This window comes from Peromyscus californicus, unplaced genomic scaffold (genome assembly GCF_007827085.1).
Source record: "Peromyscus californicus insignis strain IS unplaced genomic scaffold, ASM782708v3 Scaffold_8__1_contigs__length_139910024, whole genome shotgun sequence".
NCBI classification, from domain to species: Eukaryota; Metazoa; Chordata; class Mammalia; order Rodentia; family Cricetidae; genus Peromyscus; species Peromyscus californicus.
In genome coordinates this window covers 39,125,126-39,140,619 of record NW_026294606.1, presented here as the reverse complement: position 1 = coordinate 39,140,619, position 15,494 = coordinate 39,125,126, and the positions used below count along the sequence as shown (strand labels likewise).

Here is a 15,494-nt window from a genome sequence, read left to right as displayed (position 1 = left end):
CACTTGGAAGAGGGAGGCAGGAGGATCTGAAATTCAAGGTCATCCTTGACTACCTAGTAAATTTGAAATTCATCTGGGCTACATGAGACACCCCTGTCCAGAATAGAAATCCACAAAACCAAACAACAACAACAACAAACCCCCCAACAACAAAACCCTACCACCAGGGCCAGGGAGATGGCTTAGTAGGTAAAGGCTCCTCCCACCAAACCTGCCAACCTGAGTCTGAGCCCTGGTACCACATAATTGAAGGAGAACTAGTTCCCATTAGTTGTTCTTTGACTTTAATACATGTGCTGTGGCATGCATAAACCCACCCACATACGCACACACACCATACAAATAAATGAAAATGTTAAACACACACACACACACACACACACACACACACACACACACACACACACACACATACATTTACCATGGGTATATGTTATATACATAGTGATTTCACAATCCATCTAATTAATCTATCCGTCACCCCATATACTTGCCTATTTTTGTGTGTGATAAAAACAATTAAGTTTTTTTTTCTCTTAACAAATGTATAGGATAGCATAGCATTTTAAAGTATAGTCATATCATGGTTCTGTGTGGTAGATCCCAACAACTGACTCATCTTGTTACCATTCAGCTGGCTGGGGTCCTTTTGCTCTACCTAGAAGTCATGAATAGAGCCAATATTGCTGTTCTGGTGCCAGTAGTTCTAGGTCCTCAGATGCCCAATGTTGACCCAAAGGCTTTCAATTGTGCTAAGCCCTAAAACCCAAGAGCCGATTGCTCCTGACTTTAGAAGCTAGAGACTTAGGACGCTGAGCAATGGGTTGGAGGCTCTGACTGGGCTATTCCACTTGCAGCCTTAGCACGTGGCTGTAATCCTTACCTTCCAGCAGCAGGTGGTGCCTGCTTACATCAAAACTGCTGGGAAAGCCTTGGGGATTGGGACCTTCAGGTCTAAGTGTCCACCTTGACAGCTCTTGGGCCTAGACAGGGCCTTTGGACAGCAGCTACAGTTATACCTCTTGGGAGTAAAATATCCCAGATTTTCACCCCTTACTAGGCAGCTCCCTGTGATTCCTCCAGAAACTGGGGCAATAGTTCCTTCCCCCTGGCTCTTCTGCTCCCAATGTTTCTGCCCCTGGCAGCTCTCTGGAACATTCTAGCAGCCTTCTTGCCACAGATGCATGCTCACCTCTTCTCCAGCATCCTAGGGAGAACTGAGGACCTCCAAACTCTCTCAATCTCATAACTCTTTATTTTTTTTGCCTCTTCCAAATTCTTATAAATTTCTATTAGTAAGTGTATATTGAACCATTTGTTACTTTATGAATCTCCCCCCCCCAACTTTTTATTTCTTTGAGTTGCATTTAGGTTATTTCACCAGACAGAACTTCCATGTTATATGGACTCAGCTTTTTGGCTGAGATCAAGTGTAGATATTGTTTCTATTCGAAAATCCAATGGCTCAAAACAAAACAACAACAACAAAAACAAAGCCAATGGCTGCATTGCCTACTTGGTCTTTTTTTTTTTTCTTTAAACTTTTATCATTTAAAGATTTTTGCTTGTTTGTTTTCTCAAGACAGGGTTTCTTTGTGTAGCCTTGACTCACTCAGTAGACCAGGCTAGCCTCAAATTCATAGAAATCGACCTGCCTCTGCCTCCCAAGTGCTGGGATTAAAGGGGTGAGCCACCACTGCCCAGCTCCTTTAAAGACTCTTTTTAGTCAGGCAATGGTGGTGCACACCTTTGATCCAAGCACTTGGAAGGCAGAGGCAGGAAGATCTCAGTGAGTTCTAGGACAGCCAAGACTGTTACACAGAGAAACTCTGTCTCCAAAAATTAAAAAAAAAAGGGCTTCCTTTTAAATTAGTGTGTCTGTGTGTCTGTGCGTCTGTGAGTGTGCTCGCACACACGCATGTGTGGGTGCCTATGGAGGCCAGAAGAGGATATTACATCCCCTGGAGCTGTAGTTACATGTGGTTTTGAGCTGCCCAGAATAGATGTTGGGAATCAAACTTGAGTCCTCTGTGAGAGCAGTGAACACTCTTAACTCCTAAACTGTCTCCATCCACAGCCCTGTAAAAATGCTGACTATCTGTACCTACGCTGCATTTAGTGTGGAGATACTTTTTCTAAATTAGCTCTTTACTGAGTTCCCAAAACAAAGTCCTAGTAATGAACATACTTTGCAGTCCTCCTATTTGTTTTCAATCTTGCAGTCTATGGATTTTTTTCTAATTCCTAATAATAGGACTCATTACCCCTTCTTGGCCTGCAGTGATGTTTGAGACTTTTCACAGTATTTCACAATGTCAGTCAAAGTCTACCCACTTGCTTGCTGTATTAGTTTGTTTGATATTGCTGTGGAATAAATTATTACAAAAATAGTGACTTAAAACATTACACATTTGTTTGAATTTATGAGAGTCTCATAAATTCTATGTAGTTGGCTTTTTCTTTTTTTTTTTTTTTTACTTTCTCTTTAGAGGTCTGCCACCCAGCTTCCAGATAAATACATGGAAACTTATTCTTACTTACAAATGCTTGGCCTTAGCTTGGCTTGTTTCTAGCCAGCTTTTCTTAACTAATTATCCCATCTACCTTTTTGCCTCTGGGCTTTTACCTTTCTCTAGTCTATATACCTTTCTTTCCTTCTTACTCCATGGCTGGTTGTGTGGCTGGGTGGCTGGCCCCTGGCATCCTCATCTCCTTCTCCTTTTCTCATTCCTCCTCCTCCTCCTCCTCCTCCTCCTCCTCCTCCTCCTCCTCCTCCTCCTCCTCCTATTTATTCCCCCTGCTCACCAGCCCCATCTATTTCTTTCCCTGCCTGGCTAGTAGATGCTCAGCTCTATACTAGACCAATCAGGTGTTTTAGATAGTCACAGCAACACAGCTTTACAGAGTTAAAGAAATGCAACATAAAAGAATGCAACACATCTTTGAATCATTAAACAAATATTCCACAGCATAAATGAATGTAACAGATCTTAAACTAATATTCCACAACAATTCTAGACTCAAACCAAGTTTCCATTGCAGTGTGCTGTGTGTCTTTTCCTGGGGAAAATAGAGAGAACAATGGTACTCCAAAAATGCAATTCTGTCGAAGTTCAACTTAATGAACCAGTGAGTTCATTGATATTACTTACAGGAGCAACTCCATCACCACAAAGCCCACCCCAGCCTGACTGACCATTCACAAAACTATAACACTGGAGTCTCTTGAGACACTTGCAGGCTACTACACCACTAAGGAGTCTCCTTAACCAGAATCTTTCATAACCTAAGGGAGGCACCTGATGAATCTTGTAAGTTTCATGGATCTGGGGAGCTTTCCTCCCCGCTTCAGTGAAGGAATGTTTCAATCTATGCACCATTACCCCTGGCTTTGCTCAGGAAGCATCACATGGGGAAGGAATGAGGGATACTTTATAAAAATCTTTAACAGAGCTTTACAAGGGATTGTCACTGACTCCAACTGAACCCAACTGACCCAGACAACAAACAGTATTACAAAGATCAGTGTTTATCAACAATAGCCAAATGTTGTGGTCAACATTTACGGTGCAAATGTCATTTTATAACATCGATTTCAACCTCTATTTTTGCTGCTTTCAGCAAATGATACACATGTATTACTCTGGGTCAGGGGAATAGAAGAGTATGCAATTTAAGATTACAACCATGCATTAGTTTACATTGTAAAAGTTGATTACATGGGAAATCATGGCAAGTAAGGATGGTTCTCTTAAAGGCAGATTAAATAGGCTGAATACACAGTAGGAGAGCAGCCTTAAGTGTAAAATGACCTCAAGGTGTATTATTAACTCTGCCTGTGAGGTCCAGCAAAAGTTCTAGTCATTTAGATCAAAAGGGCTCTTTCCATAATATTGCATTACCATACACACTTATGTTCCTAGCTGGCTATTAGCTAAGGGTTGCTCTTAGCAACCCTTCTTCCCGCATGGTGCCCTATATCCAAAGCAGTAGTGAAATACCATTGTTACTTGATATTCTTGCAACTGTATCTTGGCCTGCCCGTGAACATAAAAATCTGCAGGCATTCAAGTTTCATATAAAAGGGTATAGAATGCCCTTATAAATTAGGCATACCCCATCACATACTTTAAACCATCACTAAATTATTTATAATACCTAATACAATGTAAATGCTATGTAAATAATTGTTATACTATTTTATTTGGGAAATGATGACAAACGGTTTGTAAATGTTCAGTGTAGGTCCTTTTCTCTCCCCTCCTCATCGTCTCCCCTACCCCCACCATATATATATATATATATATATATATATATATATATATATATATATATATTTGAGATAAAGTCTCATTATGTGGCTTAGGCTGGCCTTGAACTCCTGGTTACTTTTCTCCCTTGGGCTCCCAGATGCTATGCATTTACCACTATGTGTGGCTTTGTTTTCTGTTTTTGTTTTGTGTGTGTGTGTGTGTGTGTGTTTTGTTTTGTTTTGCTGAGACAGAGTCTCATTCTATATCCTAAAACCACTTAGAACTAAGTGGCCCAGCTTCACCTTAAACTCACACCAATCCCCCTGCCTCAGCTTTCCAAATGCTGGAGTATAGGCATGTGTCAGCACTCCTGGGCACAGTCTGTTTTCCCCCTGCATGTTTTCAGCTCAAGGCTGGTGTGAAACCGAAGGTGAGAGAGAATACTTGAGAGGCACAGCTATCAAGGTTCCAGACTACCTTGTCAGTTACTTTGAGATGAGGAGACGTGGTGGCACATGCTTGTAATCCCAGCACTTAGGCAGGATCATCCAAGTCCAAGGGCAGCCTCAGCTACATGACAGGTTCAAGACCAGCCTGAACATGAGCCCTTGTCTTGATAACCAAACAAAAAAGATATTTAGGAAGTAGCTGAAGCTTAAGCCCTGTGGAAGAGGACAGCAAGAGAAGTTTGGAAAGGCGGAACAGGGCGAAGAACTAAGGAAGGAACACGTTGAAGTGGGTAGATGAGACCGTTCAGGGCTGAAGAGCTTACTAAACATCAATGGCTGCCACTACAGCTCCCAAACGAGTCAAGTTGAACAAATTTCTCTTACCTTGAAACATGCTCCTCATCAGACTTGCAGATCTCTAAGGCATCCTTGCACACCTGTGAGAGTCCACAGCTCTGTTAGAGCAAGCAGAGCCAGGAGGGGGCAGACGCTGGTGTGGAGTGGTACCCTATGGGAAGTTTCTTGCTCACAGCTGTGCTCATTACCATTTTAAACCCTGTCAATGATGGGTCTAGTGTGAAACCCATTATTATTATTATTTTTTTTTTTTTGGTTTTTCGAGACAGGGTTTCTCTGTGTAGCTTTGCGCCTTTCCTGGTACTCGCTTTGGAGACCAGGCTGGCCTCGAACTCACAGAGATCCTCCTGCCTCTGCCTCCCGAGTGCTGGGATTAAAGGCGTGCGCCACCACCGCCCGGCGAAACCCGTTATTTTTTATTTTGGAGACAGGGTTTCTCTGTGTATCTTGGCTATACTGTAACTTACTCTATAGGCCAGGCTGGCTCTGAACTCAGAGATCTGCCCACCTCTGCCTCCCATGTTCTGGGATTAAAGGCGTGTGCCACCATACTAGGCTGCAAGACCTACTAAATTGTGAAATAACCAGCTTTACCTGGATTTATTCTATCCTTGTTTTGTCTCCCTAGCTGGTTCCAGTGGCCTGACAATTTTATGGCTAATATCTCTAGAGTTGTTCTGGAAGGTGCAACTTGATCCATCAGTGGATGTGTTACCAGAATCTACAATGGGTTAAAGATCTATTTCTTGGACTTAACTTTCCAAATCCAAGTCCATAACCTAAACTTACATAAGAGTCTTCTATAACCAGTTGTAATATAATGAGTTACCATATTGCTCCCCAATGGACCCATTCAGTCTTTTAAGTTGATCTTCCCTTGTAATTGGACTTTTAAAAATGCCATTTGGCATTTCCATTATACAGAAAGGGAACCAGAAACAACATAATATTTTCTCAGTGTTTTAGGAGAATACTCAACATAACTAGTTATAAAGGAGTGGGGTCTATCTCCTCAGCAGTTCTGATTCAGGTCACCACCCCACATCATGCACAGAGCCTTAGGAATGATTTCAGTCCATGAGCCAGTTTTGTCTCACATGAAATAATTCTTTAAAACACTACCAATCATATCTGTTGCATTATAACATAGATGGAATGAGTCCTCATGGGACTGTAGCCTTCTTCTTTAAAGTCCCTGATTCCCTAGCTAAGTTAGTCCTTGACAACCACTTAGCCCTTGATTATCTTTTGGTAGGGCAAGGAGATATTCGTGCAATAACCAGTGCCTTCTAGTCAGACATGCAGCACACGCCTATAACCCTGCACTTGGAAGTCTAAGGTAAGATGTTTGTGAGTTTTCAGTCAGTCTGGGCTACATAGAAAGTTCCAGGCCATTATTGACCACATAGAGAGATCCCATTTCCAACATAAAAACAAAACCAACTAACACATTCTGTTGCATCTATATGAACACTATAGACCAGGTCAAATTCAGTGTCAAAGAGAAACATAAGGTGTTAGAAGGACTGCTCAAGTTCACTGCCTCCATTGACTGTACTGCAATTAGGGACAATCACTCATGTTTAACCTGGTTTCTGTCCCTCCCCTCCAAGTAGAAAATTGTACTTCTGTTAAATTTAATAAATTTAACAGAATTTAAATTATTTTTTAATAAAATAAATTAATTAAATTATTTTATTTAATAAAATAAACCCTGTATCTTTAATCTCTTTGTGAAGTTTGTGTCTTTCAGGACACAGAAGTTTCATGCTAAGGTGATGGTGATGATGGTGATGATGATGATGATGATGATGATGATGGTGATGATGATGATGGCTACAGTGGTGTCTCCAGGAGAAAGAGTCTGGTCCCTAGTAAACTATTCAACCAATCAGTGAGATGTTCATGTCTGTATGGAAAGTAAATACTTTGGTCACAGGAGGAAATTACAGAAGACAGATTTCCTAAGACTAAGGAGCATAGAGATTGGCAAGATGACTCAGTGGATAGAACTGTTTGCCCTGAAAGTCTGATGATGTGAGTTCAATCCTCAGACCCCACAGTGGAAGGAAAGAATTGGCTTCCTGAAAGTCACTTTTTGACTAAACTTGCTACTCCCTATTCTGGCTTGTTTTCTATTGTTGTGATAAAACACTGAACAAAAGCAGCCATGGGCAAGACTTATTTTATCTTACATTTCCATGTCACAGTCTATCACTGAAGGAAGCCAGAGCAAGAACTTAAGTAGGAACCTAGAGGCAGGAACTGATGCAGAGAGCATGGAGGAATGCTGCTTATTGGCTTGCTCTGCTGAGCCCTACCACATCAATCATTAATAAAAAAAAAAAATGCCCCTACTGACTCCTACCACATCAATCATTAATCAAAAAAAAAAAAAAAATGCCCCTACTGACTTGCTTACAGGCCAAGCAGTTAGAGGCATTTTCGTAATTGAGGTTCCCTCTTCCTAGATGACTCTAACTTGTGTCACATTGACAAAAAACTAGCCATCACTACTCCCTGATAACAACAACAAATAAAAATTTTAAAGTTAAAAAAGATTAAAGAAGATGGAATTTCTTGTGGGGAAATAAAAAAGATTATAGGACACTTGTCCTTCCTCAAAGTGAGACACATACTACATTTGTCAGCGTACAGGACCAGGGGTCTTCCTAGCTGAGAGAACAGCTTAGCACAGCTGCAGCCCAGGGGACAGGTGACTTTTTATAGAAGCTGTGGATAGTTTTGCCTGTCTGAGTATCGAGCTCAAGATTCTTGGCTCCCTGTTCTCAATCAAATGGCAACATACGTTGGGAGTCAACTGGCAATCTTCTCCTCATTGTTATGTTATGATTGGCCCAGGAAGCACAGAGCAGGATTTTAAGCTCATGAGGCTGGCAGCTCTGGGAAGTGCCAGTTAAGAGCTGCGGGAATCCCCGTGGCTGTAGTTTTTGTGTGTGGGGTCAGTCCGACTGGAGCTGTCTCTGGGTGGCTCTTGCTGAAGCAGCCAGGGAATTGCTGCCTGCGATGGACACCCCTGCTGCCAGCAAAGTGGGACACTCTCTTGATCAGAAGACACTTTGCACTTTCCTTTGCCCCCTTAAGCATGGATCCTTTCTTGCAGTCCTTCTACCATGCAAGTGCATTAGTCCCTATGCCGGTTAGTTTTTATGTCTACTTGACACAAGCCAGGGTCATTTGGGAAGAAAGAATCTTAATTGGGAAAATGCTTCCACAGGATTGGCTTGTAAGCAAGTCTGTAGGGCATTTTCTTTTATTATTTTTTCAGGTGATATTTTCGTTTATTACGTTTATAGATACCATTTACACTATTTTTTTTTTCAGTTTGAGTCAGGCACTGAAGAGGCTGGTGTAAGGTGAAATACCAGCCATTCCAGTGGATCAAGCTGCAATTGTAAGGCCTGCTGTCTTTCCCCAGTAGGATATTTTCTTGATTGGTGATCAGTGTGAGAGGGTCCAGCTCTCTGTGGGTGATGCCGTCCCTGGGCAGGTGGTCCTGAAATGTATAAGGAGACAGACTGATCAATCTATGAGTGAGCAAGCCAGTAAGCAGCATTTCTCCATGGCCTCTGCTTCAGTTCCTGCCTCCGGGTTCCTGAGTGCCTTGACTTCCTGCCCTGGCATCCCTGGATGGTAGACTGCGAGCTGTAAGATGAAATGAAACCTTTTTCACTTAGGGTTTCTATTGTTGTGATAAAGCACCATGAGCACAAGTATTGGGAGCACAGCACAAAGGACCTTGTGCCAACAGATCTCCAGAGAAACCAGGAATGTGAGGCATGAAGGATTGTCTTTCCAATGGGAAAGTGTCATGGGCCATGCCGTAAATGCAGCAGGTGACAAATAGTGTTCAGACGTTATCCGGGGCTATTGAGAGCCAGCCTCTCTACCCTCTCAGGGTTCAGAGGGAAGGCTACTGCCAGCGTAAGGCTCAAGGGATCTGAGGGTGAAAAAAATCCTCTCACTCCATGCTTCTTTGTGCCAGTTCCTTTATTATTTCTCTCCCCCTTGCTGCAAAACTTTCAGTTATATATACACACAAAACAAAGGCAATTGCAAAGTTACAGAGCCAGAATTTTTCTCAGGGTTAACACAGATAGGAGCTGTCCAGAGTGACACTGTCAGCATCTTTCTGGCCCCAGGGAGGCATGGCCAGAAAGATTCCTGGGCAGCATTAAGAGGCAGAAAAATTGACTTAGGGAGCTTTACATTTTAAGAAGGGAGAAGGGGAGTTTGTGTATGATACTATAGTTCTAGGTTAAAATCCTGTATCAATAAACCAAGGTGAGGGTAGGTGTAGGGAATTAATAGCTTTTAGGATGGAGCTGGAAGTTAGCACCTTCCCAAGTCGGCTGTGAGAGAATTTAGGGCACTCACTCTCCATAATCAGGAAGGACCAGGAATCAAGCAAGTTTAGATGTCCCTTTATCTCTGAAGTCCCCAAATGTGATCTATTTGAAAGACTCCCTTCCTGACCACATGTCCTGCCAAATAGGAGATAATTTCAGGGAACTAACTGTCTTCTAATGTTTGTCTCAGGGAACGGAGCGGAGATTAGGCTGTGGGAGCCAAGGTTATTGACTGCATGACTAGATTCTTTCGCTGAAGGTCCCATGGAGTGGGGAAGTCACCCAATATACCAGCACATGGGAAAAATTGTGCCCAATAATTTACACATTGCTGGGCCATTTTTGGGATGGGTCCCACTTAAAGAGGGGAGAGCTTATGGTTTCACAAGAGATTTACTGTAAGAACAGCCATAATACAAAAGGCAATATTCCCAGTGTTTTGTGACTGGATCTCCTCTATCAGAATGCATTAATTCTGGTGGGTTCCTTTTGTTTTATCAGCTGAAACCCTACTGTATGGTCCAGAGGACCACAGCAAGATGTCAACCCACCAGACGAATAGTTCTCTGATGGAGGAACCCTGTGAGACAAGGCTTGCAGGGCCATGAGCTCTGAAAAAAACTGTAGTTCCTGTCTGTAATTTCACTTGTGCAAAACTGCTATGATATCTCCCTATTACCATGCATTTTCACGCAATGTGTACATGTAATCTCATGATTACATTTCAACCTCATAGGCACATATATTTGTGGATGGTCAGGAAGATGACTTCTTCCTACACTATGTTATTCTTGCAAATAAAGCAAGCTCTCATAGATCAACCTTTGTTCTACATTACGATGAGAAACTTAGAAGCTTGTTCTCTATCATTAGCCTTACTGACATGGCAATTTGGCAAGGACAGATGAAGTGTCCTTGTGGACAGACTCACAAGCAGAACTTTCAGATTTTACTCATGGAATTGCAGGTGTCTGGCCTTGTTGGATCAAAGTCCTTCAGAGTTTAGTAGCAACTTATATTGTCCTAATCTTCCTCCACCAGCCCTGCCTTATTGGGACTGTAATACCTTGTAGTGAGAATCCTAATTGGTCTTAATAATAAAAACCTGGAGCCAGATATTGGGGTAAATGCTGAAAGATCAGAGAGACAAAGGAGCAAGCCACAGCCACCTCTTACCTCACCAACTCCTCAGTCTGAAAAGGGGGGCTGAGCTCCTGTCTCCTCCTGCTTTATATTCATCTCTCCACCCAGCCATATCACTTCCTGTCTCCACATCCCTAGCTCTGGGATTAAAGAGGTGTGCCTCCCAAATACTGGGATCAAGAGCATGAGATTCCAAGTGCTGGGATTAAAGGTATGAGCCTCCACCACCTGGCTCTGTTTCTCTTTTAGACTGGATCAATCTCATGTAGCCAAGGGTGGCCTTGGACATCTTATCTTCCTACTTCCTTCTCCCAAGTACTGGGATTAAAGGTGTATGCCACCACTGCCTGGCCTCTATGGTTAACTAGTGGACAGCTCCGCACTTTGACCTCAAGGCAAGCTTTATTTTTTGTTTTTTTAATTATTTTTTATTTTTTGATTTTTTTGAGACAGGGTTTCTCTATGTAGTTTTGGTGCCTGTCCTAGATTTCGCTCTGTAGACCAGGTTGGCCTCGAACTCACAGAGATCTGCCTGGCTCTGCCTCCTGAGTGCTGGGATTAAAGGCGTGTGCCACCACCACCTGTCCCAAGCAAGCTTTATTTGTTAGAGCACAAGCAAAATATTACCACAGCACCTCCCCGACACTGGCTAAAAGAAAGCAATTACCACTTTGTATACACATCCACACCAGTCTTTAACATAAGATTTAAGCTCAGTTTACTAACTGTTCACCTTCAGTCCTGGATTTTATATGAATAACAGGCAATTAACCAACTAATTAATCTAACCCAGTCCAGAAGGAATTCTGGATCCCCAGAAGCTGTAACCTTGACACCTCCAAGGCACTGGCTCCAGCCTCAGATCACCCTTGCCAAGTCTGTTCCTGGACAGGAACACAGAACTAAATTTCCCTTTGTCCTTTCATCCAGGCCTGTGAGAAAGTCTTGGGTTGATCTGGCTCCCCACAGCATCCTGGACAGCAGCTCTGGTACATCTCTCTTGCACTATTTCCTGCTTTGAGTAATGACAATTCTGTTCTTTGTGTTTGCTGAGTCACCCTGGAATTTGATCTTAGCTCCCACCTTCCGTTCTACCCATCAGCAGATCCTGTAGATCACCTGAACCATCTCTGCAGCCCTTATGCTTTATCTCTTTTGAAGCAGGGTTTCTTGTAGCCTAGGCTGGTCTTGAGTTTGTGATCATCCTGCTTCTTGAGGGCTGGGATTAACATTTCGTTCTGTAAGGGAGCGTATGGTAGTGATCAAATGGATGATTTCATCATCCAGACTGTGCCTGCTGTAAAAAGTTAATTATAGATGGCCAAAAGGTTTTGGTTCTAATGTATTTGAAATTTCAATGAAACAGCTATTATTCACTCTATGTCTACTATGATTTTAGACAAACCCAAACACTTTACAACCCTAAACAAGCAACAATGATAACATAATAAAGAAAAAGGAACTGAGAGGGAGGAGGAGAGGAATAGAGAGAAGGAAAGAAGAAAGGAATGAAGAACGAAAGGGAAGAGAGGAAGGGAGGGAGGGACCTGAAGTTACTGATGGTTGGGAGCCACCATGTGGGTTCTGGGAACCGAACACAGGTCCTCTGCAAGTGTTGAAAATGCTCCTAACTACTGAGTTCCCATGCCCACCTTTTTATGTGAGTGCTGGGGACTTGAACTCAGGTCCTGTGCGTTTGCAGCAAGCATTCTGACTCATGCTGGAGCCACCTCCCCAGCCCCTTAGCTAACGTTAACTCTTTTAAGTCTCAGTTTCATCATGTGTGGATCAGAGATAGTAATGTTGGCATGGTGGTTGTTAGGATCACACTGAGAAAATTTCTAGGAAAAAACCCTGTGCTCACATTATTACATCCAGACCTCAGACACTGGTGACAAAGTGCACTGTCGTTTTAAATAACACTAAGGAAGAAACACTCAAAGCAAGGCACATTCCCGTCTTATCACTTAACACAAGGCTTCTTAATCTTCTTTCACTATGATCCTTTTTTACCCGAGACATATTTATGTGACCCTGGGCATACAGGTATATAGAACAGGCATACAAACTACACACTGACAGCAAATCACAAAGAAACTTGTTTTAAAGCAATTCTTTGTTTTATATATATACTTCTACTATTTATTAAAGATGAAACAAAAAAAATATTTTGTTACTCTTTTAGTTCATTTCTGCTGAGGAGCTTTTCTACTCAGTCACCGGTGTCTGTGGCCTTTCCACACAGTGTCTCTTGGTTCTACCACACACTTTGGCAGATGCAGTATTTCTGAAGAGTTCTTTCTTTCTTTCTTAGTTTGTTTTCAGCGTTGGGGATTGAGCTCAGGGCCTTGTATGTGCTAAGCGCATGCTGTACCTCTGAGCCACTCAGAGCACCTGCATGTTGTTTGGGAACATTCTTCCCAGACTCTGACACTTGTTCAGTGTGGCTGATGTTAGCACAGATGCTGTGGCAGGTTCTTCCTGTTCCACTTGGCCAACTGTAATTGTAAGCAATCCTGATGTCCATGGTGGTGAAACAAGAACATATTCACGTGTTAGAAATGAAAGAATATGGCGTGTTGGCTCTGAGACACTGAAAGTGCAAATGCCAGTGGCTGAACCATATACACAAGTAGAACTCTGACCCACAACTCCTAGAAACCTGCCCAGGAACCCGCCCTTGTCTATAGCAAACAATCCAGGAAGCCAGCCTGCCAAGGGACTTCTCGGAAGCTGGACTACCAAGTCTAGTACTTCATGAGGCCAAATAATGGCTTTTACAGCAGCTAGCAGCAAGTAGGCAGGACTTGAATAATTGACAGCTTCTCTAAATTTTAGTCCTTTTCCTCTTGGGACCAGCTTCCCCCCGCCACACACACCAAAAAAAAGTACATTCATGTCTTAGAGTTTCTGTTGCTGCCATGAAACACTATGACCAAAAAGCAAGTTGGGGAGGAAAGGGTTTATTTGACTTACACTTCCATATCGGTGTTTATCATCGAAGGAAGTCAAGGCAGGAACTCACACAGGGCAGGAACCTAGAGACCAGAGATGATGTAGTGGCCATGGAGAAGTGTTGCTTACTGGCTTGTTCCCCACAGCTTGCTCAGCCTGCTTTCTTACAGAACCCAGGACCACCAGGCCAGGGATGGCACCACCCATAATGGGCTGGTCCCTCCCCCATCAATCACTAATTAAGAAAATGCCTTGACTGGGCAGTGGTGGCGCATGTCTTTAATCCCAGCTTTTGAGAGGCGGGTGGATCTCTGTGAATTTGAAGCCAGTCTAGTCTACAGAGCAAGTTCCAAGACAGCCAAGGCTACACAGAGATACCCTGTCTCGAAAAACTAAAAGAGAGAGAAAAGAAAGAAAGAAGGCAAGAAAGAAAGAAAGAAAGGAAGGAAGGAAGGGAGGAAAGAAGGGAGAGAGAGAGAGAAAGAAAGAAAGAAAGAAAGAAAGAAAGAAAGAAAGAAAGAAAGAAAGAAAGAAAGAAAGAAAGAAGGCAAGAAAGAAAGAAAGAAAGAAAGAAAGAAAAAGAAAATGTCTTATAGGCTTGCCTACAACCCCATCTAATGGAGGCATTTTCTTTTTTTTCTATCATTTTGTGTTTTTTATTGTCATTTTGGTTTGGTTTGGTTTTTGGTTTGGGGACAGAGTGTCTCTGTATAACAGCCCTGGCTCTCCTGGAACTTGCTTTGTAGACCAGGCTGGCCTCTAGCTCACAGAGATCCACCTGATGGAGACATTTTCTTAACTGAGGTTCCCTCCTCTCAGACGATGTTAGCTTGTGTCAAGTTGACATAAAACTAGCCATTAGCTTTCCCCATATCATGAGATGCTCAATTTCTAGTTAGCCAGGACAGCTTCCCACAGGGCAACCTCCTCTCCCAACACACTGAAGCCTCCCTTCATCCCACTGCACAGCGTTTCCTCTCCTCTGTCTTCCAGTCTCTGCCAATGACAGTGACTGAATTCTTTGCCACAACACACTGTGAATATAGAGCCTCACTTTTCTCATTTGATTGGTCTTTATTTCCACAGTTTGTAGGATGAGCTGACATAAAACCTTTCATCTTTTCTTTTCCTTCTTTCTTTTTCTTTTTCTTTCTCTTTCTCTTTCTCTTTCTTTTCTTTTCTTCTCTTTTCTTTTCTTTTTTTTTTTTTGAGGCAGGGTCTTACTATTTAGCTCTAGCTGGCCTGGAACTCTCATTGTGTAGACTAGGCTGACCTCAAACTCACAGAATCTGCTTGCCTCTGCCTCCCAAGCGTTAGAATTAAAGGTACGTACCAATATGTCCGGCTTTTTTTTTTTTTGTATCTTCTTAGGAACTAACTGTCCTGGCTATTTTAATAAATTTCTCTGGAGAATAGCCGCTTTGGCGATGACTTCACTTCGTGAACAGGACAGTTTTTCTGTGGACGGGAATAAATGATAGGAACAATGTTTCCACATTTGTCGACCCTTTTCTTCTTCCTTGTCTCTGTTTTGTTTTCTTTGAAGTTCTAGAGGCTACATCTGGCTCATCCACCGCCAAAGGGAGCCTGCTCCAAATCCATTGCCTTGGAGGCGTCATCCTGTGTGAGGCAGAATGGTGTCCCCAACAGGAGCTCTGTCTTCGTTGCTGCTGCTGGCGGCCATCGCAGGTAGGAAACCATCATTGCTTCCCGGGAGAGTTGTAAAGGCCACCTGCCGTGGGTGGCCGGGGCCAGGCCTTAAACATGATTTTGCTCAGATTCACTTGCTTCTGGACACATGTCTTCAAGGGAAGGAAGGCACGTCTGACCATGTGGGTCAGGAAGAAACTTCTGGCTCAGGTCTTCATACAAGTTATGGAGAGATGCAATGGTAGCCATAAAAATACCGTGGGTTGGAGAGGTTGGGAGTTACCTTATCTCTGCTTCACCCCATCCTCTCTTGAGCT

The 15,494-nt window shown here is 42.9% G+C and overlaps 1 protein-coding gene across 5 annotated transcripts in view; it reads left to right on the top strand.

Moving 5' to 3' along the window:
- Kiaa0319 (KIAA0319 ortholog) overlaps positions 1 to 15,494 on the top strand; it is a 72,499-nt gene that overhangs the window by 4,198 nt on the left and 52,807 nt on the right. For 4 of the 5 annotated variants that reach the window (XR_008215758.1, XM_052728326.1, XM_052728327.1 and 1 more), the window contains one exon: positions 15,074 to 15,216. Coding sequence is in view for 4 of the 5 variants with exons in the window: in XM_052728326.1 (XP_052584286.1) it covers positions 15,162 to 15,216 (55 nt within the window). In the remaining variant the exon portion in view is untranslated. Of the gene's footprint in view, positions 1 to 6,314; positions 6,399 to 15,073; positions 15,217 to 15,494 lie in introns of all 5 variants that reach the window. The other variant, XM_052728328.1, reaches the window with a different exon arrangement.